The sequence below is a fragment of the Chamaea fasciata genome, unplaced genomic scaffold (genome assembly GCF_029207755.1).
Source record: "Chamaea fasciata isolate MVZ Bird 193981 ecotype frontalis unplaced genomic scaffold, bChaFas1.0.hap1 SCAF_8, whole genome shotgun sequence".
Lineage (NCBI taxonomy): Eukaryota > Metazoa > Chordata > Aves > Passeriformes > Sylviidae > Chamaea > Chamaea fasciata.
In genome coordinates, this window is record NW_027094093.1 from 38,121,469 (window position 1) to 38,146,014 (window position 24,546).

General features: G+C 49.5%; 1 protein-coding gene across 6 annotated transcripts in view; it reads left to right on the forward strand.

Moving 5' to 3' along the window:
• The window catches only part of GALNT13 (polypeptide N-acetylgalactosaminyltransferase 13), a 47,109-nt gene that overhangs the window by 18,089 nt on the left and 4,474 nt on the right, over positions 1-24,546 (forward strand). For 5 of the 6 annotated variants that reach the window (XM_066190485.1, XM_066190487.1, XM_066190483.1 and 2 more), the window contains 6 exons: positions 795-965; positions 6,262-6,379; positions 12,383-12,563; positions 15,683-15,822; positions 18,610-18,708; positions 20,196-23,963. In XM_066190485.1, coding sequence (XP_066046582.1) covers positions 795-965; positions 6,262-6,379; positions 12,383-12,563; positions 15,683-15,822; positions 18,610-18,708; positions 20,196-21,005 — 1,519 coding nt within the window. In that variant the 3' untranslated portion in view covers positions 21,006-23,963. Of the gene's footprint in view, positions 1-794; positions 966-6,261; positions 6,380-12,382; positions 12,564-15,682; positions 15,823-18,609; positions 18,709-20,195; positions 23,964-24,546 lie in introns of those variants that run through there. The other variant, XM_066190486.1, reaches the window with a different exon arrangement.

A 24,546-nucleotide genomic window follows, 5' to 3' on the forward strand; every position in this document is an offset into this window, starting at 1 on the left:
TTCTTCACCCTTCTCCCCCATCTTTTTTTTTTCTTTTCCTCCTCTTTTCTCTCATTTTTTTCCTCTTTCCCCTGCTTTTCCCCTCTTTTTTTTCCCTTCCTTCTTTCCTTCCATTTCCCTCTTCTCCTTCCGCTCAGTTTTGAAGCTTTCCCCCCATTTTTCTCCTTTTTCTTTTCCGTTTTTCCCCTTTTCCTTTTTCCCCTTTCCTCCCTTTCTCTTCTTCCCCTTCTTCCTCTCCTTCCTTTCCCCCTTCTCCCTTTTCCTTCCTTTTCCTCCCCTTTTCCCCCCCTATTTCCCCCTTTCCCCACCTTTCCCCCTTTTTCTTTCCCTTTCTTCCCCCTCTTCCCTCCCTCTTTTCCCCTTCTCCCTCATTTTTTCCTCTCCCTTTTCCCCCCTTTTCCTCCCATTCCCTCCCCTTCCTGCCTTTTTCCCTCTCTTTTCCTCCTTCTCTTTTCCTCCTTCTCTTTTCCTCCTTCTTTTTCCTCCTTCTCTTTTCCTCCTTCTTTTTCCTCCTTCTTTTTTCCCCTCTCTTTTCCTCCTTTTTTCCTCCTTCTCTTTTCCTCCTTCTTTTTTCCTCCTTCTTTTTCCCCCTCTCTTTTCCCCTCCAATTCCCCCCTTTCTTCCCTCTCTTCCCTCCCTCTCTCCCCCTTCTCCCTCATTATTCCCCCCTTTCCCTTTCCCTTTTCCCCCCTCTTTCCCCCCTTTTCCCCCTTCCCTCGCTCCCCTCCACCTCCCACCGTGCCCAAACGCCACCATAACCCCCAAATTCCCGTTTTTTTCTTTTCCCCTCCCAGGAAAACCGTGGTGTGTCCCATCATCGACGTGATCAGCGACGACACCTTCGAGTACATGGCGGGCTCGGACATGACCTACGGCGGCTTCAACTGGAAGCTGAATTTCCGCTGGTATCCCGTGCCCCAGAGGGAGATGGAGCGCAGGAAAGGGGACAGGACCCTGCCTGTCAGGTCAGTGCCTTCTTCTCCCAAAAATCCGCCCGCAGATTCCCGACATTCCGCTGCGGGGTCGGAGGCGGAATCGCAGGGAAAGCCCAAACCGGGGCTGCCGCAAGGTTGGGAAAACCTCGTCCCATCCTGTTCCCAATGGGCAGGAATTCCAAAGATTTCTGTTGGTTCAGCTCCGATGTTCAGGAATTCCAAAGATTTCTGTTTGTTCGGTTCCAATGTTCAGGAATTCCAAAGATTTCTGTTTGTTCGGCTCCAATGTTCAGGAATTCCAAAGATTTCTGTTGGTTCAGCTCCGATGTTCAGGAATTCCAAAGATTTCTCTTTGTTCAGCTCCAATGTTCAGGAATTCCAAAGATTTCTCTTTGTTCAGCTCCAACGTTCAGGAATTCCAAAGATTTCTCTTTGTTCAGCTCCAGTGTTCAGGAATTCCAAAGATTTCTGTTGGTTCAGCTCCAACGTTCAGGAATTCCAAGGTTCTTTTCCTGTTCAGCTCCCTCTGTTAATTTGCTGCAAATGGATTTTTTTTATTCCTGGTTTTTCAGGATTTAAGGCAAAAATTCCCGATTTTCCAGGATTTATTCCAGAGGATTTCTGAGCGTTTTTGAACCTTGAACCCCCGGGATTTGCACTTTACCCCATCCCATCCTCTTCCCAACATTCAGGAATTCCAAAGATTTTTTTTACCTGTCCAGCTCCCTCTGTTAATTTGCTCCAAACGGATTTTTATTCCCATTTTCCTGGGATTTAAGGCAAACATTCCAGAGGGTTTCTGAGCATTTTTGAGCCTTGAACCCCAGTGATTTGCACTGAAATTCCTGGTTTATTGCTTGGAAAATGGGATTGCTGACGGAGCACCCTGAGGGAAAAACCATCCGAGGGTGTGTCCTGACCTCTTCCATTTAATTCCCGGAATCACAGAGTGGAACCAAAGGCTGCAGTGGAGCTGGAAAGGGAACCAATGGAATAAATTCCTGCCCGGGGGAGGTTTTGCTCAGCTCCAAAGGCTGCTGGGGCTTCCTGCAAAACTCCCAAAGAGACCGGAAAAAAAATCCTGGGAAGTGGGAAAAATTCCTGAGGGTGGAGGGAGGGGCAGTCAGGGATCAATCCAGGCAAGGAAGGGATGGAAAAACCTTCCAAAGTTGCTTCCGAAATTCCCATTGCTGTCCCTGAGTGCCGTGGAAAGGCTGGGATCAGGGAAGGGCGGGTTTGGGGTTTATTCCCGGGAAAACCAAGCAGGAGGGAATTGTTTTCCTCCAGAATCCCAAAATGGTTGGATCCAGAATCTCCTCCCTGGGCCAGCAGCTCTTGAGTAAAGCTCAGGTGTGCATGGAAATCGGGAAATCGATTATCCCGAGGAGCTGGCTCTCCCCAGTCCCCTCCCAGGCACGGGGAATTTCCAACGGAATCCAATCCCAATCCTCATTTTCTTACCCTCAAATGGAGCAAGGCTCAAAATTAATCCCAGCTCAGACACTGAACTGACTCTTAAAATTGATCCAGAGAAAAAACCAAAAAAGGGATTTGTTCAATTCCTTTTTTTTTTTTTTCCCCATCAGTTTTCCGCTGGAATTCTGGGGGATTCTCCGGATCAAATGGGGGTTGGGAAGCAAAGGGGGCAAGAGGGACAAATGTCGCCTGTGCCACAGTTGTCACAAAGAGCTGAGAGTGAAGGGTTAAGTCCCGAAATCTGAATCTTCGGTGTCAGAGAATCCCGGAATCCTGGAATCATTCAGGCTGTGCTGGGCATTTCCAGCCCGTTTTTATGGATATTCCCATGCTTTTCCCTCCGTTTTTGAAGCTGAAGGCACTCCAGGCTGGGATCAGAAACACTAAAAATACGGATTGCAGTCCGGGCAGTGTTTTGTGTAAATTAGGGATCGAGAGGGAAAACACAGGATCAAATCCTAAGGAAAATACCGGATCAAAAAACAGGATTCAATACCAGGAATGTGTTGGGATCATGGACTTTCCTGAGCTGGGAGGGACCCACAGGGACCAGCAGCCCAACCCCTGGCCCCGCAAAGACATCCCAAAATTCCCCTCACCCCGTGCCTGGGAACATTCCCCAAATGCTCCTGGAACTCTGGATGTCGTCACGTTCCTGATTATCCCGATATTATATCAACATGCTAATTATCCCTCGTGAAACGTGGCGTTGATTGCAGCTAATTAACCCTGCCGGGGTGATGAAGATCCTGGTGCCCGTTCCTCATTCCCGGGTGGATCCGCAGGGGTGGGTTAGCAGGATTTGGTGCTGCTGGATGCCCGGGATGGGGATTCCATGGGAAAAGCGGGATGAGGTTGATGCCGCGTGGGTGGGAATCCCTCTTTGCCGTCCCGGTCTTGTGGCTTTTCTGGGATGCAGCAAGCCTGGGATTGCTCCCGTGGTTTCTGCGCAGGGACGGGGAGCGGCTGTTGGATTCTCCCAAATAAAACGGGATCAGGTGGCGATGGGAGTCACGGCCGTTCCCGGGTGATTCCACAGGGGAAAAGATGCAGAACTGAGGGAAAAAAAAAGATTTTTCCAGTTTGAAAACCACTCTAAGCCCTTTTTTCTTCCCGATATCCTGGCCGGGGGGGTTTTTCCAAGGAAAGCTCCGCAGCTCTGGCTGTGTCCCATGAAATTCCCATCCCAGGGAACAGCCCTGCCTGCTGCATTCCCATTATCCCAGGGGCTGGACCGGGCATTAGGGCACCAGCTATTGGATTTCTCACTGTGGAACTTGGTTTGTCAGGGAGGGATTTGGGAAGTGTTTGGATGGAGGAGGCAGAGGACGCTGGGGTCCTCTGGAAGGATCCAGGTCTGTGTGTCCGGTTCACTTTCATCCTTCAAACTAAGGCTCAGACTTGGGAAAAAACGGGAAATTTCGGATCAGGCAGAGAGTGTCTCCTTCCAGGGGGAGGGAGAGGGGGAATGGGGAAGGTTTGGATTGGGAAGGACCTTAAATCCCATCCCATTTCACCCAGGGACCCCTCCCAGGCTGCTCCAAGCCCTGTCCAGCCTGCCCTGGGACACTGCCAGGGATCCAGGGCAGCCCCAGCAAATCTGGGAATTGCAGCCCAGCCAGGAATTCCCGATTCCCAATGTCCCACGCAGCCCTGCCCTGTGGCAGTGGGAAGCCATTCCCTGTGTCCTGTCCCTGCAGCCCTTGTCCCCAGTCCCTCTGCAGCTCTCCTGGAGCCCCTCCAGGCCCTGCCAGGGGCTCGGAGCTCTCCCTGGAGCCTTCCCTTCTCCAGGGGAACATTCCCAGCTCTCCCGGAGCCTTCCCTTCTCCAGGGGAACATTCCCAGCTCTCCCGGAGCCTTCCCTTCTCCAGGGGAACATTCCCAGCTCTCCTGGAGCCTTCCCTTCTCCAGGGGAACATTCCCAGCTCTCCTGGAGCCTTCCCTTCTCCAGGGGAACATTCCCAGCTCTCCCGGAGCCTTCCCTTCTCCGGGGGAACATTCCCAGCTCTCCCTGGAGCCTTCCCTTCTCCGGGGGAGCATTCCCAGCTCTCCTGGAGCCTTCCCTTCTCCGGGGGAACATTCCCAGGTCTCCTGGAGCCTTCCCTTCTCCGGGGGAACATTCCCAGCCCAGCTCCAGCGCCTCCTCCTAAGGGCCACCCCACCAAATTCCATGGATTTCGAGCTGCTGGGATGAGCTGAGTCCCCAGTCTCTTCAGCTGTGCTGGGACGTCTCCGAGTCAAGCTGGGATTTGGGATTGAGTTGTTCCCTCCCAGATAAATCCCTGTGTCCTGTAGTCCTGGAGTGCCGGAGGCCCGGGAGCAGCGTTTCCGGGGAAATTGGCCATCCCCGCACAACTCCATCCCTGCCGGAAGGATTCCCGATCCTGTCAGCTGGGATTTTCCTGCTCTTCCCATGCCGATTTGGGTTCTCTCTGAGGCAAAGCCCAGCCATGAAACTCCTCCTGAGAATTCCCGATTGGATTGGAGCTGAGGAGCCCCAAAATCCCACCCAGTTTCCCCCCACAATTCCCCTGAAATATTCCATGGAAACGGGGGCAACCCTGGCCCTGAGCTCTGTGGATTTGGGGGAAAGAGCAGGAAAAATCCAGTTCAAATTGTCTTTATTTTTCCCTGGAGTGTTTCCGGGCCCACAGTCCATGGATTTTGGGGGAAGAGCAGAGAAATCCAGTCAATTTTTTTTTCATAGCTCCTCTTTGTTATCCACAGAATTCCTGCGTGGTGAAATGTGCTGTAAATTCCAGAGTGTCCTTTAAAAGCCCTTTTTTTTTTTTTTCCATGAAACTCTTCCCAAACATTCCCAAGTGGGTTTGAGCTGCTGCTCACTGAGGAGACCCCAAAATCCCACCCAGCTTCCGTCGCAAATCTCCTGAAATAATCCATGGAAACGGGAGCAACCCTGGAGTGTGGCTGGGCCAAAACTCTGTGGATTTTGGGGGGAGAGCGGGGAAAATCCAGTTCAAATTGTCGTTATTTTTCCCTGGAGTGTGTCTGGGCCTGAGCTCCATGGATTTCCGGGAAAGAGCAGGGAAATCCACTTGAAATTGTCTTTTTTTTTTTCCCTGGAGTGTTTGCAGGCCCAAAGTCCATGGATTTTGGGGGACGAGCAGGGAAAATCCAGTTGAAATTGTCGTTATTTTTCCCTGGAGTGTGTCTGGGCCAAAACTCCGTGGATTTTGGGGGAAGAGCAGGGAAATCCCGTTAAAATTGTCGTTATTTTTCCCTGGAGTGTTTCCGGGCCCAAAGTCCATGGATTTTGGGGAAAGAGCAGGGAAATCCCGTTAAAATTGTCGTTATTTTTCCCTGGAGTGTGTCTGGGCCTGAGCTCCATGGATTTGGGGGGACGAGCAGGGAAATCCCGTTAAAATTGTCGTTATTTTTCCCTGGAGTGTGTCTGGGCCAAAACTCCGTGGATTTTGGGGGAAGAGGAGGGAAATCCCGTTAAAATTGTCGTTATTTTTCCCTGGAGTGTTTCCGGGCCCAAAGTCCATGGATTTTGGGGAAAGAGCAGGGAAATCCAGTTGAAATTGTCATTATTTTTCCCTGGAGTGTGTCTGGGCCTGAGCTCCATGGATTTGGGGGGACGAGCGGGGAAAACCCAGTTCAAGTTCTCCTTTCCCACAGAGCGCTGGCGTGTGGCGTTTCCCGTGGAACTGCAGTGCCGTGCGGTGTGTGGGGCCGTGAAATGTGCTCGGAATTCCGAGTGTCTCCTTTAAAAGCTCTTTCTTCTTTTCTTTTTTTCTTCCCTTTCTCCCCTTTATTTTTTTTTTTCTGTCTTTTCCCCGTTTTCCTTTGTTTCTTGTGTTTTTTTCCCTGTCTGTTTTCCCCCCAGGACCCCAACCATGGCTGGTGGGCTGTTTTCTATTGACAGGACCTACTTTGAAGAGATAGGAACTTACGATGCAGGAATGGATATCTGGGGTGGCGAGAACCTTGAAATGTCCTTTAGGGTAATTCCTCTTTTCCTTCCTTTTCTTTTCCCCCCTCCCTCCTCCCTAAAAATTCCCTCCATTTCCCTCTCATTCCTCCAGGGAGCTCCTGCTTTAAGCTGGCAAGTCACGGGTTGAATGGAATTTTGAAAATTCGGGGGAAAAGCCTCCTTTGTTTTGGGGCTTTTTTTTTTGGCCGCGTGGAATATTTCAATCCTGAGGGGTTTTTTGTGCCTCCCAAAATTCCGTATATTTTTTTTAGTCATTCCTGCATGGAAGAAACGTGGTGGGAATTTGATATAAATTCACGTGAAGAAAAAAAAAAAAAAAATTCAAAATACGTTTTTTTTAAGGCGTTTTGGGAACGGTGACGTCACGGAGTTGCAAGCTGCGGCTGGAATTCCGTGTCTGTGCCAGGGAAAATCCCATACCCTGCAGAAAATGCTGATTTTCCTGCTGGGATGGCTGTGAGCCACACCTCCGAGGGAAGTGCATCCCTTTGCGTGGGAAGGAGGAGTGGGAAATCCAGGCTTGGACAAAGAATGGTTGGAAAAGCTTTGAGCTCCTCCGATGTTCCTCCGGGACTTCTGGATTTAGCGATGGGAATAACCCCCAGGATCCCTCTGGTGTCCTGCTGGGAATGCCCTTCCCCAGTTTTCCCTGTCTTGGCCATTCAGCCAGGAGCGTTCTCCTTGCCGGGAACCCCTTGGACGTTTTTTAGGGAACAGATTTTTCCCCGGGAAGACCGGCTGGGAATTTGAAAGCTTTTCCAGGCCATTCCTGTGAACTTTCATTGTTCCCTTTGCTGGAAAATCAAAGGCTTCCGTTCCCCTCCTGAGCCTGGAGGCTTCAAATGAGGAGATTCCCACTTTTTTTGGCCGGTTTAAACCCTAAAATTCCTCCTCGGATGTGCCAAGGCCCCCGTGCAGGAATTCTTTTTCCCAGTTTTCCATGTTTTCCAGGAGATCCCTGGAGCAGGGATCTGTTAAAGCATTCCAAATGTGAATTTCCCACCCTAAACCAGTGCATGAATGGGATCAGGGACGGGAAAAAATCGGAATATTGCTGTGGGAAGGCCAGGGAAAATCACCTGGGGCTGTTCTTTGGGATTTAGAGCCTCTGGAAGGGAAACCCAAGTGGAAATCCTGGGATATTTTGTGTGGCTTTTCCAGGGACATCCGCGGGTTCAAATCCCAGCGGAGGGAACAGATCCATGGGAAATCGGCAGCCAGGAGAGCGGAGGGAATATTTCCGCTCCAAAGCTGCCCTTATCCAGTGGGATCAGGGAAAATTAATCCCGAAAAACAAACCTGGGGCTTCCCCAAATTCTGTGAGCTCCTGAATCCTCAAAAACGTTTTCCAGTGCTTTTGCTTTCCCTGGATCATCTCTGTGTCATCTGCATCCAGCTCCAACATTATCCCAAGGAATAATTCAAAGGATTCCCGGCTTTTTTGCTCTGAGAGGCGTTTCCAGGAGGAGCATCCAGGGGGTGTAATTTGATTATTTTGGGGAAAATCCATGGGGGTTTTGATTATATTGGGGAAAATCCATGGTTTTTTAAATTTTTTTTTGGAAAATCCATGGTTTTTTGATTATTTTGGGGAAAATCCATTTTTTTATTATATTGGGGAAAATCCATGTGTTTTTTTATTTTTTTTTTTTGGAAAATCCATGGTTTTTTGATTATTTTGGGGAAAATCCATTTTTTTTTATTATATTAGGGAAAATCCATGGGTTTTTTTGGGTTTTTTTTTGGAAAATCCATGGTTTTTTGATTATTTTGGGGAAAATCCATGTGGTTTTTCCTTCGGCTGCTTCTCGTCGCTGGGGGCTCTTTAATGACTCCTTTCAGGAATGTCTTTTAATTAGGGAAAAATAAGAACAATAATTCCTGCCGGGAATCTCTTCCATCTCCAAGGGATTGCTTTAGTCCAGGAAAACCTGATTTATTCCTTAAACTTTATTGGTGGAATAGGCAGGGCTGGGCAAGGGAATGTGAGCTCCGATGGGATTTATTTGGGATTTCCGGAAGCGCAGAAGGGAGCAGGGAAAAGGGGATTTCCCCAGGGATGCGACGGTGGAGTCGTTCTGGGATTCCTGTTTGGCTGTGGTGGGAATTGTGACAGGAAAGGGATGAGGGGCAGGATTAATTCCTTTGGGATCCGTCCTGGAGCGGCCTGCGATGGCGGGAGGTGTCCCTGTGTCAGTTGGGATGGGATTTAATTCCCTTTCCAGCCCAACCCGTCCCGTAATTCCCTGGAGTCACAGCAGCGAGGGATGAATCCATTCCGCAGTCTTTTTAGGGAACAGATCCCTGAAATCCCCCAGTTCTTAGGCAGGATGGGAACTTTTGGGAAGCAGTCACGTTCGCGGGGAGGATCCCAGAAGGTGGATTTGTTTGGGATTTTTTTTAAAAAAAGATGGAAAAATTCCTTTTTCCTAAGGAGAGGTTCCCCCACATCCAATCCCAGCTGGCACAGGGAGCAGATCGCTCCAAGGAGAGCCAAAAATGGGGCTGGAGAAATGTCCAGGAACAGAGATTTTTAAAAAATGGGAGCGTGGGAGGAATTTCCTGCCAGCTGGAATGGGAAAACAGCAAAGGCATCCTGGGATTTGGGATGGAGGCCCCTCAAATTGGGTGTCCCCATTCCTGGCTTGTCCCGTTAGTCCCAGATCGCTCCATGAGCACATCCGTGGTGAATATTTTGGGATTTGGGGTTAACAATTTGGAATTATTTGGGGTTACTCCCTGGAGTTGTTTGGGGGTTTTCCCCTGGAATTATCTGGGGTTATTCCCTGGAGTTATTTGGGGTTATTCCCTGGAATTATCTGGGGTTATTCCCTGGAGTTGTTTGGGGTTATTCCCTGGAATTATCTGGGGTTATTCCCTGGAATTATCTGGGGTTATTCCATGGAATTATCTGGGGTTATTCCTGGAATTATCTGGGGTTATTCCTGGAATTATCTGGGGTTATTCCATGGTTTTGTTTGGGGTTATTCCACGCTCCCAGGTTGCTCCATGGACACATCCCTGGTGTGTATTTGGGGTTATTCCATGGAATTATTTGGGGTTATTCAATGGGATTATTTGGGGTTATTCAATGGGATTATTTGGGGTTATTCCATGGGATTATTTGGGGTTAATCCATGGAATTATTTGGGGTTAATCCATGGAATTATTTGGGGTTAATCCATGGAATTATTTGAGGTTATTCCCTGGAATTATTTGGGGTTATTCCACGCTCCCACCTTGCTCCATGGACACATCCCGGGGGTAAATTTGGGATTTTTCCGTGCTCCCTCTGGAGTTCCTTGCCCCCCCTCCCCCCCATCCCAAAGTTCCGCTGAGTCCCTGAGGAATTATCCCAGGGATGTTTTGCTGCTGATCCCACAGCAGCAGTTCCCTCGTGGTTCTCCTGGAATTCTGGGAATGGAGGGAGCCCTAATTAACTCAGCCTGCCTTGGTTGCCATGGGAACTCAGGTCCCTGTCAAGGAGCTTTAATTCCAACATTCCACCAGAGCTCCTGTTTAAAACTCCCCCAAAAAACTCCGGGATTTAACACCAGGAAGGGGCCCGGAAAGTGGAATAATTGTAATCACATCATCGAAATGGAAAGTTTCAAAAAATAATTAAAATATTTGAAATAAATAATTGAAAGTAAAAATTTTGAAAGAAATATTTGGGAGAAATAATTGAAAGAAAAAACGGAACTGAAATAATTGAAATAATTGAAATAAATATTTGAGATAAATAATTGAAATAAAAAATGGAACTGAAATAATTGAAATGAATATTTGAGATAAATAGTTAAAATAAAAAACGGAACTGAAATAATTGAAATAATTGAAATAAATATTTGAGATAAATAGTTAAAACAAAAAGCGGAACTGAAATAATTGAAATGAATGTTTGAGATAAATAATTTAAATAAAAAACGGAACTAAAATAATTGAAATAATTGAAATAAATATTTGAGATAAATAGTTAAAACAAAAAACGGAACTGAAATAATTGAAGTCATTGAAATAAATATTTAGCATAAATAATTCAAATGAAAAACGGAACTAAAAGAATTGAAGTCATTGAAATAAATATTTGGGATAAATAATGAGTTGGAATAAATAATGAATAGAAATAATTGCAATAGATAATTGAAATAGATCATGGAAATCATTAAGATAAAGAACGAAAATATTTAAATTAATTTAGAATAAATAATTCAGATAAATAATTCAGATAAATAATTAAAGTATTGGGATCCTTCTGGGGGATCTTGGAAACCTTTTCCAAGTAAAATAATCCCAAGGTTCCCAGCCTTTCTCGCTCCACAGTGATCCAGCAGCAAAATGTTCTTTTATTTAACCCCAAAGGTCTCAGTCCCATCATGTTTTCCGTTATCCCGAGCGCAGATCTTGGCTCCAGCACTGGAAAGGGGAAAATTCCCTGTGGGAAGACGAAACCCATGGTGAATACGTCGTGATGGAGACATTTTACACGCACTTTTATCGACTCATATCATGTGCATAAATAACTGTCTCGAAATATCTTAAAAATGAGTGGGCGCAAGCTCTGCTCCGGTCCTTTCGATGGGATGGAATCCCGGACAATCCGTGCCCTGCAAGAATCCCTTGCTGGGCCCGAGCTCCATGGATTTTGGGGAAGAGCAGGAAAATCCGGATAAAAATCTCCATGGATTTTGGGGGGGAAACTGCACGGGCTTCAGGGAAGAGCAGCAAAATCCGGTTCAAATTCTCCTTTTTTTGGTCGTTTCCCATAGAATTGCCGTGTGGTGCGACGTCCGATTGGATTGGAGCTGCTGCTCACTCAGGAGCTCCAAAATCCCGCCCAGTTTCCCCTCAGGATTCTCCTGAAATAATCCGTGGAAATGGGAGCAACCCTGGCCCTGAGCTCTGTGGATTTAGGGGGAAGAGCAGGAAAAAAATCCAGTCAAAATTGTCTTTCCATAGCTCCTCTTTCTTTTCCATAGAATTCCTGTGTGGTGAAATGTGCTGTAAATTCCAGAGTGTCCGTTAAAATTCCTTTTTTTTTTTTTTCTTCCCCGTTAAACTCCTGCCACACATTTCTGGTTGGATTTGAATTAAGGCCCAAATTCCCACCCGCTTTATCCTCACGTTTGTTGCCACCCGGAGCTGAATCCCTGAATTTTCCCTTCAAATTCCCAGTAAATTGGGTGGGAACACCAACGGGGTCAGAACTCCCAGCACATCATTCCCTGCTGGATTTGGGGCTGTTTTCCTCCACGTTTTCCACGCTCCCATTGCGGATCTGGCAGTGTGGGGGCTCCCTGGAGATCGTCACCCGCTCCCACGTGGGACACGTTTTCCAAAAATTCCCTGAATTTTCCCTTCAAATTCGGTGGGAACACCAACGGGGTCACAGCTCCCAGCGCATCATTCCCTGCTGGATTTGGAGTCGTTTTCCACGCTCCCATTGCAGATCTGGCAGTGTGGCGGCTCCCTGGAGATCGTCACCTGCTCCCACGTGAGACACATTTTCCAAAAATTCCCTGAATTTTCCCTTCAAATTCCCAGTAAATTGGGTGGGAACACCAACGGGGTCAGAACTCCCAGCACATCATTCCCTGCTGGATTTGGGGCTGTTTTCCACGTTCCCATTGCAGGTCTGGCAGTGTGGCGGCTCCCTGGAGATCGTCACCCGCTCCCACGTGAGACACATTTTCCAAAAATTCCCTGAATTTTCCCTTCAAATTCCCAATAAATTGGGTGGGAACACCAACGGGGACACAGCTCCCAGAATCTCAGCTCCTGCGGGATTTGGGGCTGTTTTCCTCCACGTTTTCCACGTTCCCATTGCGGATCTGGCAGTGTGGGGGCTCCCTGGAGATCGTCACCCGCTCCCACGTGAGACACATTTTCCAAAAATTCCCTGAATTTTCCCTTCAAATTCCCAGTAAATTGGGTGGGAACACCAACGGGGACACAGCTCCCAGCGCATCATTCCCTGCTGGATTTGGAGTCGTTTTCCACGTTCCCATTGCAGGTCTGGCAGTGTGGCGGCTCCCTGGAGATCGTCACCTGCTCCCACGTGGGACACGTGTTCCGCAAGGCCACCCCCTACACCTTCCCGGGGGGCACCGGCCACGTCATCAACAAGAACAACCGCCGGCTGGCCGAGGTGTGGATGGACGAGTTCAAGGATTTCTTCTACATCATCTCCCCGGGTACGCCTGCGTTTGGGGTCGTCTCCTGGTCCGGAAGGCTTCCTGAAAAACGGGAGCCGGGAGTGGGAGGTGCCGTGGAGTTGTTTGGGTTGGAAAAGTTCTCCGGCCGTTCCCAGCACGGCCCCGTGTCCCCAAGTGTCACATCCACAGGGCCGGGAAATCCCTGCAGGGATGGCGATTCCACCTGAGCACCTTTTCCTGATGGAATTATCCCAGATAACCACCCCGAGCTCCCCTGGGCCAGCCCGAGGCCGTTCCCTCTCCTCCTGTCCCTGTTCCCTGGCAGCAGATCCCAAATCCCCCCCGGCTGTCCCCTCCTGGCAGGGAATTCCCGAGAGGGAAAAGATCCCTCTGGATCCTCCTTTTCTCCAGGCTCAGCCCTTTCCCAGCTCCCTCAGGAATTCTCCAGCCCCTTTCCCAGCTCCCTTCCCTTCCCTGGCCACGCTCCAGCCCCTCAGGGTCCCTGTCATCAGGACGGCCCCAGGTTATCCCTGAAATCCCCAGGGATCAGTGGGAAGGACAGCAGAGGTCCCAGCACGGAGAGCAGGAACCCTTTGGAGCACAGCACCTGGAATTTTTTCCTCATGTTCCAGGACTTGGCTTATTCCAAGGGTTCAAGATATCAGGGACCAGCACTGAATCCCAGCTGGGAAGAATCCCCGGGATTCTGCTTGTGGAATCCCACTTCTCCCGTAGCTGCACGGGATGTGCTCATGGAATATTCCCAATCCATCCAGGAAATCCCTTAACGAGCTGGGAAATTGGAATTTTAAGATGTCTGGGCTCATTTTCAGCGCCCAATAATGGTGTAAAAAAAACCCAACCATTTATGGATCTCTCCCTTAAGGATTTTGTCCCATCAATTTTTAAGGAAGCTGTTCCTTTAAAACAGAAAAATAAGGATGAAGTGCCAGCATGTTTTTTATATTTATTGTGAGGTCATTCCTTGTTTTTCCATGAGGAATTCAGTGAATTTCCGTGGAATTCAGTGCTCCTGGAAGTGCCCTCTCCTCTTCCCAGTTACACATTCCCAGGATTTGATACAAAATTCCAACAGAGAGCCCTTGGAGAGAGCTGGATTGCAGGGGAAGGGTGGAATTAGGTGGCAAGGGTTTGTAACCCAAGTTTCAGTCGCGTGGAAGAGTTTGGGAATAGGTGGTCTTCGTATTCCCTGATCTCTTCCCGAATTATTTATTAATACCTCTGTTAATTAATAGACCGAAGATAATGAGGTGGTTCTCCAGTGTTAAGAAGGAAATGGAGGAGAAAGGGAAATACAATGGGAATTTTCATGGAAATTCCCCGTGGAAAAAAGTAGGAAATAATAGATTTATTTTTTTTTTTAGTAGGGCATTCCTAAATATAAAAAAAAATTCCTAAATATTTTAAATCTGCTCTTTGCTCCGCTTCCCTTCCTATTAATGAGGAGAATGGAGATCTCTGGATAAGTCTCCGGGAGAACAAAGGGATTTGCCTGTTGGTAATGAGGGCTCTGTTATCCTGGACCCCCAACTCCTCTGGGAGCTGATTCATCCCATCCCTGAGATCCCCGAGATCCCAGGGGCTGCTCCCAGTGGGAAATAGATTTCTCAGCATAATCAGGGGCTCACCTCCTAATTAACTCGCAAATTAAAAGTCTGGAGAGATCCAGCTCCCTGGGAGAACAGAATTCTGCTGGAGGAGAGGCCAGCTCTGATTTTTGGGATCTAGAGCGTGTTTTTAATCGGCGCCTTCTCCTCTTTCTGTGTGGGTAACAAGGAGATCTGAATTTGTGCTGAGATGAGTCAGGAGCCAGAGTTTTTAATAAATCCATGCTGGATTTAAAAAAAAAAAAACAAAAATCCAGGAAAGAAGTCCCAAAGCAGTGAGGAAAATTCCCCTTTGGGGTTTAGGGTAACCCTGCGTTAACAAGGAATCGGAGTTTTCCTTGGGAAGAGCCTGCAGCTCATGAGCCAAAGGATTCAGGAGGGCTTCAGAAATCCCAGGAATCCTGGATACCCTTCAAACGGGATTAAAGGAAGCCCCTTTCTTAGGGAAGGAAGGAAATGGCTGAATCTGGAATCCAGGGGCTGCCGCGTGTGGGCCTGTCCCAGCCTGGGTCAGATGAGGCTCCTGGGATCCTGGGAGAGGAAACTGGGAGGGGTTTTCCTCCTAAATCCCAGCAAATCCTCACGGTTGTCCGGCTGCAGAACAGGCTCTTCCCTGCCCGCGTGGGAGGGCAAAAAGTGGGATTGGGATCCTCTCCTGGAGCACAAACTGTGCCCGGAATATTCCCTCCACAGCCACTGGTTTCCACCAGTTCTCCCTCTTTCCATCCCTCCTTTATTTCCCTCCATCCATTGGGAGCTGGTGGTTCCGAGCTGGTTTGGAACTGGAATCTGTGTGTGTGTGTGGACAGCAGCAGGAATTTCCCCATGGAAAGGGCGCTCAGGGGCTGCCCAGGGAGGTTTGGAGCGCCCATCCCTGGAGGTGTCCCAGGAATTCCCGGAGGGGGCACTTGGGGACAAGGCGGGCATCAGGCACAGCTGGGGCTCCATGACCTTGGAGCTCTTTTCCAGCCTCAATGATTCCATGAAAACCTGTGTCCCGATCCTGCTGATGCCCAGCCAGGTCTGCCTCTGTTCCTGCTCCTTCGGGACCTTTTGTGGTGGCTGGAGATGGTCACAAAGGGTGGGAAGAGCCATGGGATGCTCCATGGAAATCCAGCTCAGGTGCTGGCCTTGGACACTTCCAGGGATCCAGGGGCAGGCACAGCTTCTCTGGGAATCTTTGCCAGGGCCTGCCCACCTTGTCTGAGTTATTCCTGCAGGGAAAAGTAGTTCGCAAAAACGTGAAGAGATTCCTTCATTATTGCGGAATAGGAAGAAATCAAGGAATTCTGCACTCCTGCCTTTCCAGACTGAGAAAGGAATGAAAAGGGATCGTTTTCCATGCATTTCACTCGGCTCCGTTAATGAGTTAATTAATGAACGACCCCTTGCACACCTCCACGGAGGGGCAGCCACTCATCCCTCTGCTCCCAATCCCGGCACACGGGTTGGAATCACGAGGAGCTGGAGGCAGCTCCAAGATTTTCCCCACACCGCGATGTTTGATGGGATCCTGTGTCGCCATTCCAGGGGTGGTGAAGGTGGATTACGGAGACGTTTCCGTCAGGAAAGCCCTGCGGGAGAGCCTGGGCTGCAAACCCTTCTCCTGGTACCTGGAGAACGTCTACCCCGACTCGCAGATCCCGCGGCGCTACTACTCCCTGGGAGAGGTACGGCCCTGCCCCGCGCTGGGGGGAAACCGGGAATGCCGGACCACGGGAACGCTGGAGGCCCAGGAGGGCAGGAAAGCAGGAGACAAGGGAAACCAGTGAAGGAAACCAGTGGAGAAAAGGAAACCAGTGAAGGAAGGAAACCAGTAGGGAGAGGAAACCAGTGGAGAAGGGAAACCAGTAAAGGAAGGAGCCCAGTAAAGGAAGGAAACCAGTAGAGAAGGGAAACCAGTAAGGAGAGGAAACCAGTGGAGAAAAGGAACCCAGTAGAGGAAGGAAACCAGTAAAGGAAGGAAACCAGTGGAGAAGGGAAACCAGTGGAGAAGGGAAACCAGTAGAGAAGGGAAACCAGTGGAGAAGGGAAACCAGTGGAGAAGGGAAACCAGTAGAGAAGGGAAACCAGTGGAGAAGGGAAACCAGTGGAGAGGGGAAACCAGTAAAGGAAGGAAACCAGTGGAGAAAGGAACCCAGTGGAGAAAGGAAACCAGTAGGGAAAGGAAACCAGGAATTGCAGGAAACCAGGAGTGGAGGAGACCGGGAATTAAAGGAAATCAATCCATGCAGGAAAGCAGTAGTCCAGTAGACCAGTAAGTAAAGCAAGGACTGGAAAGCGGTAAGCGAAGGAAAGCAGGAAGTCCAGGAAAACAGCAGCTACAACAAAGCAGGAGGTCAAGGGAAGCAGGAAAACCAAGAAATAAAGGAAACCAGTGAGGACTGGAAACCAGTAAGGAGAGGAAAGCAATCTTACAGGTAACCAGTAACTACAACGAACCAGCAGGTAAAGAAAACCAGTAAATCCAGGGCACCAAGAGGTGCAGCAAACCAGGAAATGAGGGAAACCAGTGAATAAAGGGAAGCGGTAACTCCAGGAAACCAGTTGTACGGGAAACCAGTAAATAAAGGGAAGCGGTAACTCCAGGAAACCAGTTGTACGGGAAACCAGTGAATAAAGGGAAGCGGTAACTCCAGGAAACCAGTTGTACGGGAAACCAGTGAATAAAGGGAAGCGGTAACTCCAGGAAACCAGTTGTACGGGAAACCAGTGAATAAAGGGAAGCGGTAACTCCAGGAAACCAGTTGTACGGGAAACCAGTGAATAAAGGGAAGCGGTAACTCCAGGAAACCAGTTGTACGGGAAACCAGTGAATAAAGGGAAGCGGTAACTCCAGGAAACCAGTTGTACGGGAAACCAGTGAATAAAGGGAAGCAGGAGTGCAGGAAAGCAGTAAATAAAGGGAGCAGTGAGAACTGGCAAGCCGTCAGTAAGGAAAAGCAGTAGGTACGAAACCCCAGTTGTACAGGAAAGCAGGAGGTGTCCAAAGCCAACGGAGCCATTCCCAAGGGGATGAGGTGGCTTTGGAGCCAAGACTCAGATCCTGGAGTTCCCTCCTTGTCTCTTATTCCTCTTGATTTCTTATTCCTCTTTATTTCCGGGGTTTTTTAAAGTCCTTTTTGAGGAGAAGTTGCTGTTCCAAACGAATTCCCTCTCCTTAAAATTCTCCCTGTAAACCGAGTGTCTAATCCAAACGCTCAGCAGGCGGATTGATCTCCCAAACGGAGCCGGAGGTTGGAGAAGTGAGGTTTGGGGTTAATATTTTGACACAGTGGATCTGCAGCCCTCGAGGGGAACCTTCCATCATCATTCACCGCTTAGAAAGAGACTAAAAATTGCTTTTTTGGGATTGGATTTTTTTCTTTTTTTCCCCAAGAAATGTTGGTTCACTGAGCATTTTCCAGCCTGGAGCTGAGGATCACGGCCATTCCTGGTAATCCCAAGGTTCTGGGATAACCAGGGGCTGGAATTTCTCTGAAATTCAACAAATCCACAGTTAAAAAATATGACCTTGAGTCGTTCCTACGCTGCCTTTTAAAAGCTCTGGGACGAGTTGATTTGATGATGATGGGATAACAATCCTGGAATAACACTCCAAGGAACAAATGCGCTTTTTTTTTTTTTGACATCCAGGGAAGTGATTTCCCATTGAAATTTGCCGTTGTAGGCAGGAGTGAAAGGCGCTGGAGGATTCCAGGTTTAATCCTGCCAAAATAAAGGGAAACGGGGGTTTCCAGCCAGGAAAGGGCTTGTCACGGGAACGTCAAATGAAGTGGGATCGTGCCGCGTTGTCAGGCTGGAAAATGGGATGAGGAAGGCAGAAAATAGCGATTAAAACACCTGACTGGCGCAGTGTGGCCTCAGTTTCCATGGGAACGGCAGCTCAGGCGGGAGCTGGGAGTTAAAGCCCTGCTCGGCTCTTCCAGCGGAGCAGGAAAAGGGAATCGCAGCCTTAAAGCCCAGGCAGCAGCAGAGGAATGGGGAAGTTTTAAGGCATTGGAAGCGCGGTTTTTTGGGACGTTTTCCTGCCTTTCAGAAGAGATTAGGGCAGGATTTGATCCGTCCAAGCTGGAGCAGCATCATTAGGTCATAAATGATCCATATCCCGCCCTGGATGGCTCCTCCCGGGCTCAAATCCAAGGAAAAAATGGTGTAACTCAAAGGTGAGCAGCACCAGGCCTCAGTCTGCATTTCCCAAGTGGATATTTCGTTGTTTTCCGGGGTAAACAGGGAGGATAAAAAGGAGATTCTGACAGATTTGGGATAATCATCCTGAATTCCCTCATGGACGTGGAACAGTGCGAGGTGTCCCCGGCCTTTGGGGCCACTTCCAACCCAGAGCATTCCATGACCCATTTGGGAACGGGGTCTGCTGACAAATTGCAAATTTCCGCACGAATCCGGCGGGTGCGGGGAATATTTTACGGAGTGTTTCACCTCGTTCCTTTCTCCAGATCAGGAACGTTGAGACCAACCAGTGCTTGGACAACATGGGCCGCAAGGAGAACGAGAAAGTGGGATTTTTCAACTGCCACGGCATGGGAGGGAACCAGGTAAATAAAACCAGGGAAAAGTGGCTGATTCCTCCAAGAATTCCTTTGGAATGTTTTAGATAATCTCTTTCATTTCTATTTTAGGTGAAAGCAGTATCAAAATAATCAGTGAAAGTGCCAAAAGATTTTTGGTTTTGAGCTGAAGGGTTTTAAGAGGACTCAGCCATTTCCTGCAATTTCAGCCCCGAATTTTGGGGGAATGTTGGTGCACACCCGTGGGAAATATCCCAGTGAATGTATCAAAAGGAATCCTGCAGTCGTTTAATCATGAATTTAACATTCCAGACGGGAACGTCGGGAAATTCCATCAGGAATTTGAAACGGTTTTCCTAAAAAATGAAACGGGGCAGGAAATCTCCGGACACGTGGCTGGATCCATCTGTTCTGAATGAGTGTGGGGAAAACAAATCTCCGGGATGTTCGTGGACGTTGAGTTCCTTAGTGGGAATTCCAGCAGTGTGGGAGTGTTTCGTTTGGAGGGGCTTGGAAAGGGAGTGGAAAAGCGGATGGAATTCTTGGTCTTGTGACCAATGACTCTGCCTTAATTAGAATGAAATTTGCATATCCCGGTGGATATTCAAATTAAGCACGGCTGCTCCAGATGGGGTCGGGGATGTAAATTATGATCAAGGGACTTCAAAGCATATTTTCAATTAATTCTGTTTTAATTAATTCTAATCTTTCATTATTTATGTGTAGAATTTTCCGGGGCTTGGTGCCGGCCTGGCACGGTGACAATTCCCTGGTGGCTCTGGCATTCCAGACGCCTGCTCCTGGCCGCATTCCTGCTGGGAAAGGCCGGCATCCTCCGTGTTCCCATCCCTGATTTATCCTGGAGCTTCATCCCAGCTCCTGCCGTCTCCTCCCGGCACTTCCTCCATCCTCACTGGAGCTTGGCCCCATTTTGCTACTTTGAGGGTTGGAAAAGCTTCCCCTTCCGCTGAATTCCAATGGATTTCTCCAATGGAAAACCTTCCCCTTCCCCTGAATTCCGATGGATTTCTCCAATGGAAAACCTTTCCCTTCTTTATTTTCAATGGTTTTATCCAATGTTGAACCTTTCCCTTCCCCTGAATTCTGATGGATTTCTCCAGTGGGAAACGTTCCCTTGCCTTGAATTCCAATGGATTTCTCCAATGTTGAACCTTTCCCTTCCCCTGAATTCCGATGGATTTCTCCAGTGGGAAACGTTCCCTTGCCTTGAATTCCAATGGATTTCTCCAATGTTGAACCTTTCCCTTCCCCTGAATTCCAATGGATTTCTCCAATGGAGAACCTTCCCCTTGCCTTGAATTCCAGTGGGTTTCTCCACTGGAGAAAAGGGAAACCTTTCCTTTCTTTATTTCTGATGGATTTCGCCCATGGAAAACTTTGCCCTGGATTCCGATGGATTTCTCCGATGAAAGGCTCCAGCTCCTGAGGCAGCCCGGGGGTCCCTCCCAGCTCGGAATTCCCATCCCTTCCCCACCCCTCTCTGTGCGTTCCAGGTGTTCTCCTACACGGCGGACAAGGAGATCCGCACGGACGACCTGTGCCTGGACGTGTCGCGGCTCAACGGGCCCGTCCTGATGCTCAAGTGCCACCACCTGCGGGGCAACCAGCTCTGGGAGTACGACGCCGAGGTACCCGGGGCTCGGGGGGGTGGCCTGGGGACAATCCCAGCATCCCGCAGCTTGGAAAAGCATTCCAAGGTCACGGAGTCCCAGCTGTGCCCAATGCCCGCCTCGTCCCCAAGTGTCACCTCCGGGGATTCCTGGGACACCTCCAGGGATGGGCGCTCCAAACCTCCCCGGGCACTTCCAACCCTTTCCGTGGGGAAATTCCTGCTGCTGTCCACCCTGAGGCTGGAAAAACCCGCCCGGCTCATCAAGTCCAAGCTGTGCCGCATTCCCACCTTGTCCCCAGCCCAGCCACATCCAGGAATTCCTCGGATACCTCCACCCCTCCTGCCTGGAGGGCTGGAATTCTTCCAACAAAATCCACCCAGGGAATGTGCTGGGTTTTCCCTAAAACTGAGCAGAATTTCCCGGGAGTTGTGTAAAGCCCGCCTCGGCCATGAGATGGAGCTCCGCAATCAGGAATGCTCCGGGTTCCTGCGGCGTCTCCGAGGAGTGGCTGCTTGCCCCCCTGGAAAACATCCCGTTGCATTCCCGATCCCTGGATTTATCGACCAAATCTTTTCGTTACCGATTTGGCCTCGGAACATTCCGATGTCAGCTGCCCCTTTCCCCTTTCATTTCATTATTGCCATTAGTTATTTATTTATTAGTGGATTATCAACCTCCAAACATTCCTAATATCCGGGATTTTATTTTTTCCCCCCAAGAAAACAACTGGCTGTGATATTCCAATTTTTTTTTTTCCCCAGAGAAACAATTCCAGGGTGTTTCCTGAATCCCTTGTATTCGTTCATTTGATTTTCCAATGGAATTACACTGATTTTTCTTTTTTTCCCCTTCCTTGACTATTCAGGAATTGCATGGAGGGATTTTGGGTGGGTTTTTAGGAATTTTTTAGGAATTCTGGCTTGGCAAGGGACAGCAGGACATGAAATAATCCTAGAAAGGGATTTCTCTGAGGGATTTTCATGGAATTTTCTACGATTTCCTGCTATTATTAATTTTTAAAATAATTTTGTAATTTAATTTGTGGTAGTTAAAGATTGAACAAATTCCAGGCTCCCAGGCCTGGTGATTCCTGTTGTGACATCCAGGGAAACCTCTGGATGTGGAGAGGGATGAAATCCTGGGACGTGACACGCACGAAGGAATCCAGGGAAAAAAAAAAAAACGAGGTTGGAAACGTGTCACAGCTGCCAGGAAGGAGTTTAATTCCTTGCGGATGGATGCTGATGTCAGGGTTTATTCCTGACAAATTCCTCAGGGTTGATTCCTGACAAATTCCTCAGGGTTGATTCCTGACAAATTCCTCAGGACTTGTTCCTGGCAGCTCCCTCAGGGTTTGTTCCAAGGCTGCCAGAGCTCCAGGAATGTTTGGACAACGCTCTCAGGGACAGGGTGGGATTATTGGGATATCCTGGCAGGGCCAGGGGTTGGCTCAATGATCCCCATGGATCCCTTCCCGCTCAGAATTCCATGATTTTTTTTCCTGGATAACTGCCATTATTTGTCCCCAATCCCGGTGTCCGCGCAAAGCTGTGGAATTTCCATCCAGGGAGAGCTGAGGGGTTGCACAAAAAATATTCCTGGGATCACTGACTCCGCTTCCCTTCTGTCTCCCCTTCCCTCAGTACTTTGGGAAATGGGAATATAGCTTTGAGGTAAGTCTGCTGCGATCCCGGGGCCAAATCCCAACCCCTGGAATAGCTCCTGTAGCAGTGCCCTCCTCAGCGCTTCTCCACAGCTGCTGCTCCAACATTCCAGAGCTTCCCGCTCCCTGAGCCAGCCTGGGAGAGCTGGGAATGTTCCCCCGGAGAAGGGAAGGCTCCGGGAGAGCTGGGAATGTTCCCCCGGAGAAGGGAAGGCTCCAGGAGAGCTGGGAATGTTCCCCTGGAGAAGGGAGGGCTCCAGGAGAGCTGGGAATGTTCCCCCGGAGAAGGGAAGGCTCCGGGAGAGCTGGGAATGTGCCCCCGGAGAAGGGAAGGCTCCGGGAGAGCTGGGAATGTGCCCCCGGAGAAGGGAAGGCTCCGGGAGAGCTGGGAATGTTCCCCCGGAGAAGGGAAGGCTCCAGGAGAGCTGGGAATGTTCCCCCGGAGAAGGGAAGGCTCCGGGACAGCTGGGAATGTGCCCCCGGAGAAGGGAAGGCTCCAGGAGAGCTGGGAATGTTCCCCTGGAGAAGGGAAGGCTCCGGGAGAGCTGGGAATGTTCCCCCGGAGAAGGGAAGGCTCCAGGAGAGCTGGGAATGTTCCCCCGGAGAAGGGAAGGCTCCAGGCAGAGCTCCGAGCCCCTGGCAGGGCCTGGAGGGGCTCCAGGAGAGCTGCAGAGGGACTGGGGACAAGGGCTGCAGGGACAGGACACAGGGAATGGCTTCCCACTGCCACAGGGCAGGGCTCCGTGGGACATTGGGAATTGGGAATTCCTGGCCGGGCTGCAATTCCCAGATTTGCTGGGGCTGCCCTGGATCCCTGGCAGTGTCCCAGGCCGGGTTGGAGCACTGGGATAGGGGGAGATGGGTCGGGATGGGCTTTAAGGTCTTTCCATCCCAAACCATCCCATCAATCCGTGTCCCAGGAAGAGCCTGCTCAGGTTCCCACGTTCACGTTTTTCCCCACGTGAGGAATCCGCTGCTTTTGGAGTTTTCACATCCTGTAAACTCCAGAGAGAGAGAGAATTCCAAGTCCTTTACTTCTGGACCTCTGCTTTCCCTGGAACAAGATTTCATGGACAGGAGGGAACAGGGAGTGCTGATCCGGAATGATCCAGCCCTGCTGTCCCTGCCGTGACTCCAAGTGACATTTTTGGGACACTTGGCCCTGATATTTTTAGTGACTCGTTTATCCTCACGCCAGCTTTTCCATTCCCAATCCAAAAAGATGGAAAAGGAGGCGCTGGGATTTGGGAAGAGCATTCCAGCTGCTCCAGCCCTGGGTACCTCAGGGATGGGAAGAATTTAAGGAAGTGGAAGCTCCCCTTCATCTCACCCCGCCTGGAATTGGTGCCAGAGAGGAAAAGCTGGAATTGTGGTTGGAAAAAAAAAAAAAAACAAACAAAAAACCCTCAGAAATGTTTAATGAATTCTGTTTTTAATTGAGCAATTCCCAAGTGGGATTTAGGATGGATGGTGCAGGAAAAACCCCATCGGTGCCCAAATCTTTCCAGAGGGGGATCACAGCCATCCAAGGGGCTGGAGGGGCAGGACTGGGAGCCACGCTCCCTGATGGATCGTGGGAATGGTCCCAAGAGCAAGGTGGAAGTTTGGGGGGTTTTCCTGGGAAAACCCCAGCTCTGCCTGGATCTTTCCAGTGGGGAATTGCAGCAATCCAAGGGTCGGGAGAACGGGATTGGGAGCCGCAATCCACTGTGGATCACGGGAATGGTCTGAAGAACAGGGAGGAGATTTTGTGTGGAGTTAAATCCCACTCCAAGAACTCCTCTCTGGGCATTCAGGCTCATCCCCAGAACATCCCCAGCCCGCTCTCCACCAGCAGTTCCCAGTTTATCCCGCCGGTTCTCCCCGCCGTTCCCGCCGCGCCGGGCCCTCCCCGCTGAGCGTTCCCGCTTTTCCAGAGGCGCACATTCCTGCACATCATCACGCAGTCGTGCCTGACGCTGGGCAGGATCGAGGACGGCTCCCAGGGCCCCACGGTGGAGGCCTGTGACGGGAGCCCCCTGCAGAGCTGGACCCTCAGGAATTATTCCCGCCTGGAAGTCTTTAGGAAGGTTTACTCCAGCCCCACGGATTATTTCCTCTAGGAGCGTTGGCATCCCACGCAAATCTAGGATTGGTGGGGTAAGGAGTTCCCAGGAGACCTTCCTGCTTTAGGCTCTGCTGGAGGAGCTCGGGATTTCTGTCTTGTTTTATTTCCTTGGTGATTTTTCTTTTTTTTTGGCGTTTTGATGGTGCACGCCACGACGACACAAAGAACTTCGACTTCAGAAGGCCGAAAATGACTTTTCTGCTTTTAAAAAACGTGTCTTCATTTTTAAATCATCCTACACGGGCCAGTCTGATTGGTGACAAGGACACAAACTTCTCCAATCACGTTGGTCAAAGTCCCTCCTAGAGAAAACGCAAATCTGCAAGAGACAAAAACGCGTCTCTTGTTCACAGAAAATTCCCTAGAAAAGGAAATTCCAGAGACCAAAACGTCTCAGGCACAAACCAAAGCCACGGGATTTTAAATATTTTTTTTTTTTATGGTTTTGAAAGTGTTTCGTT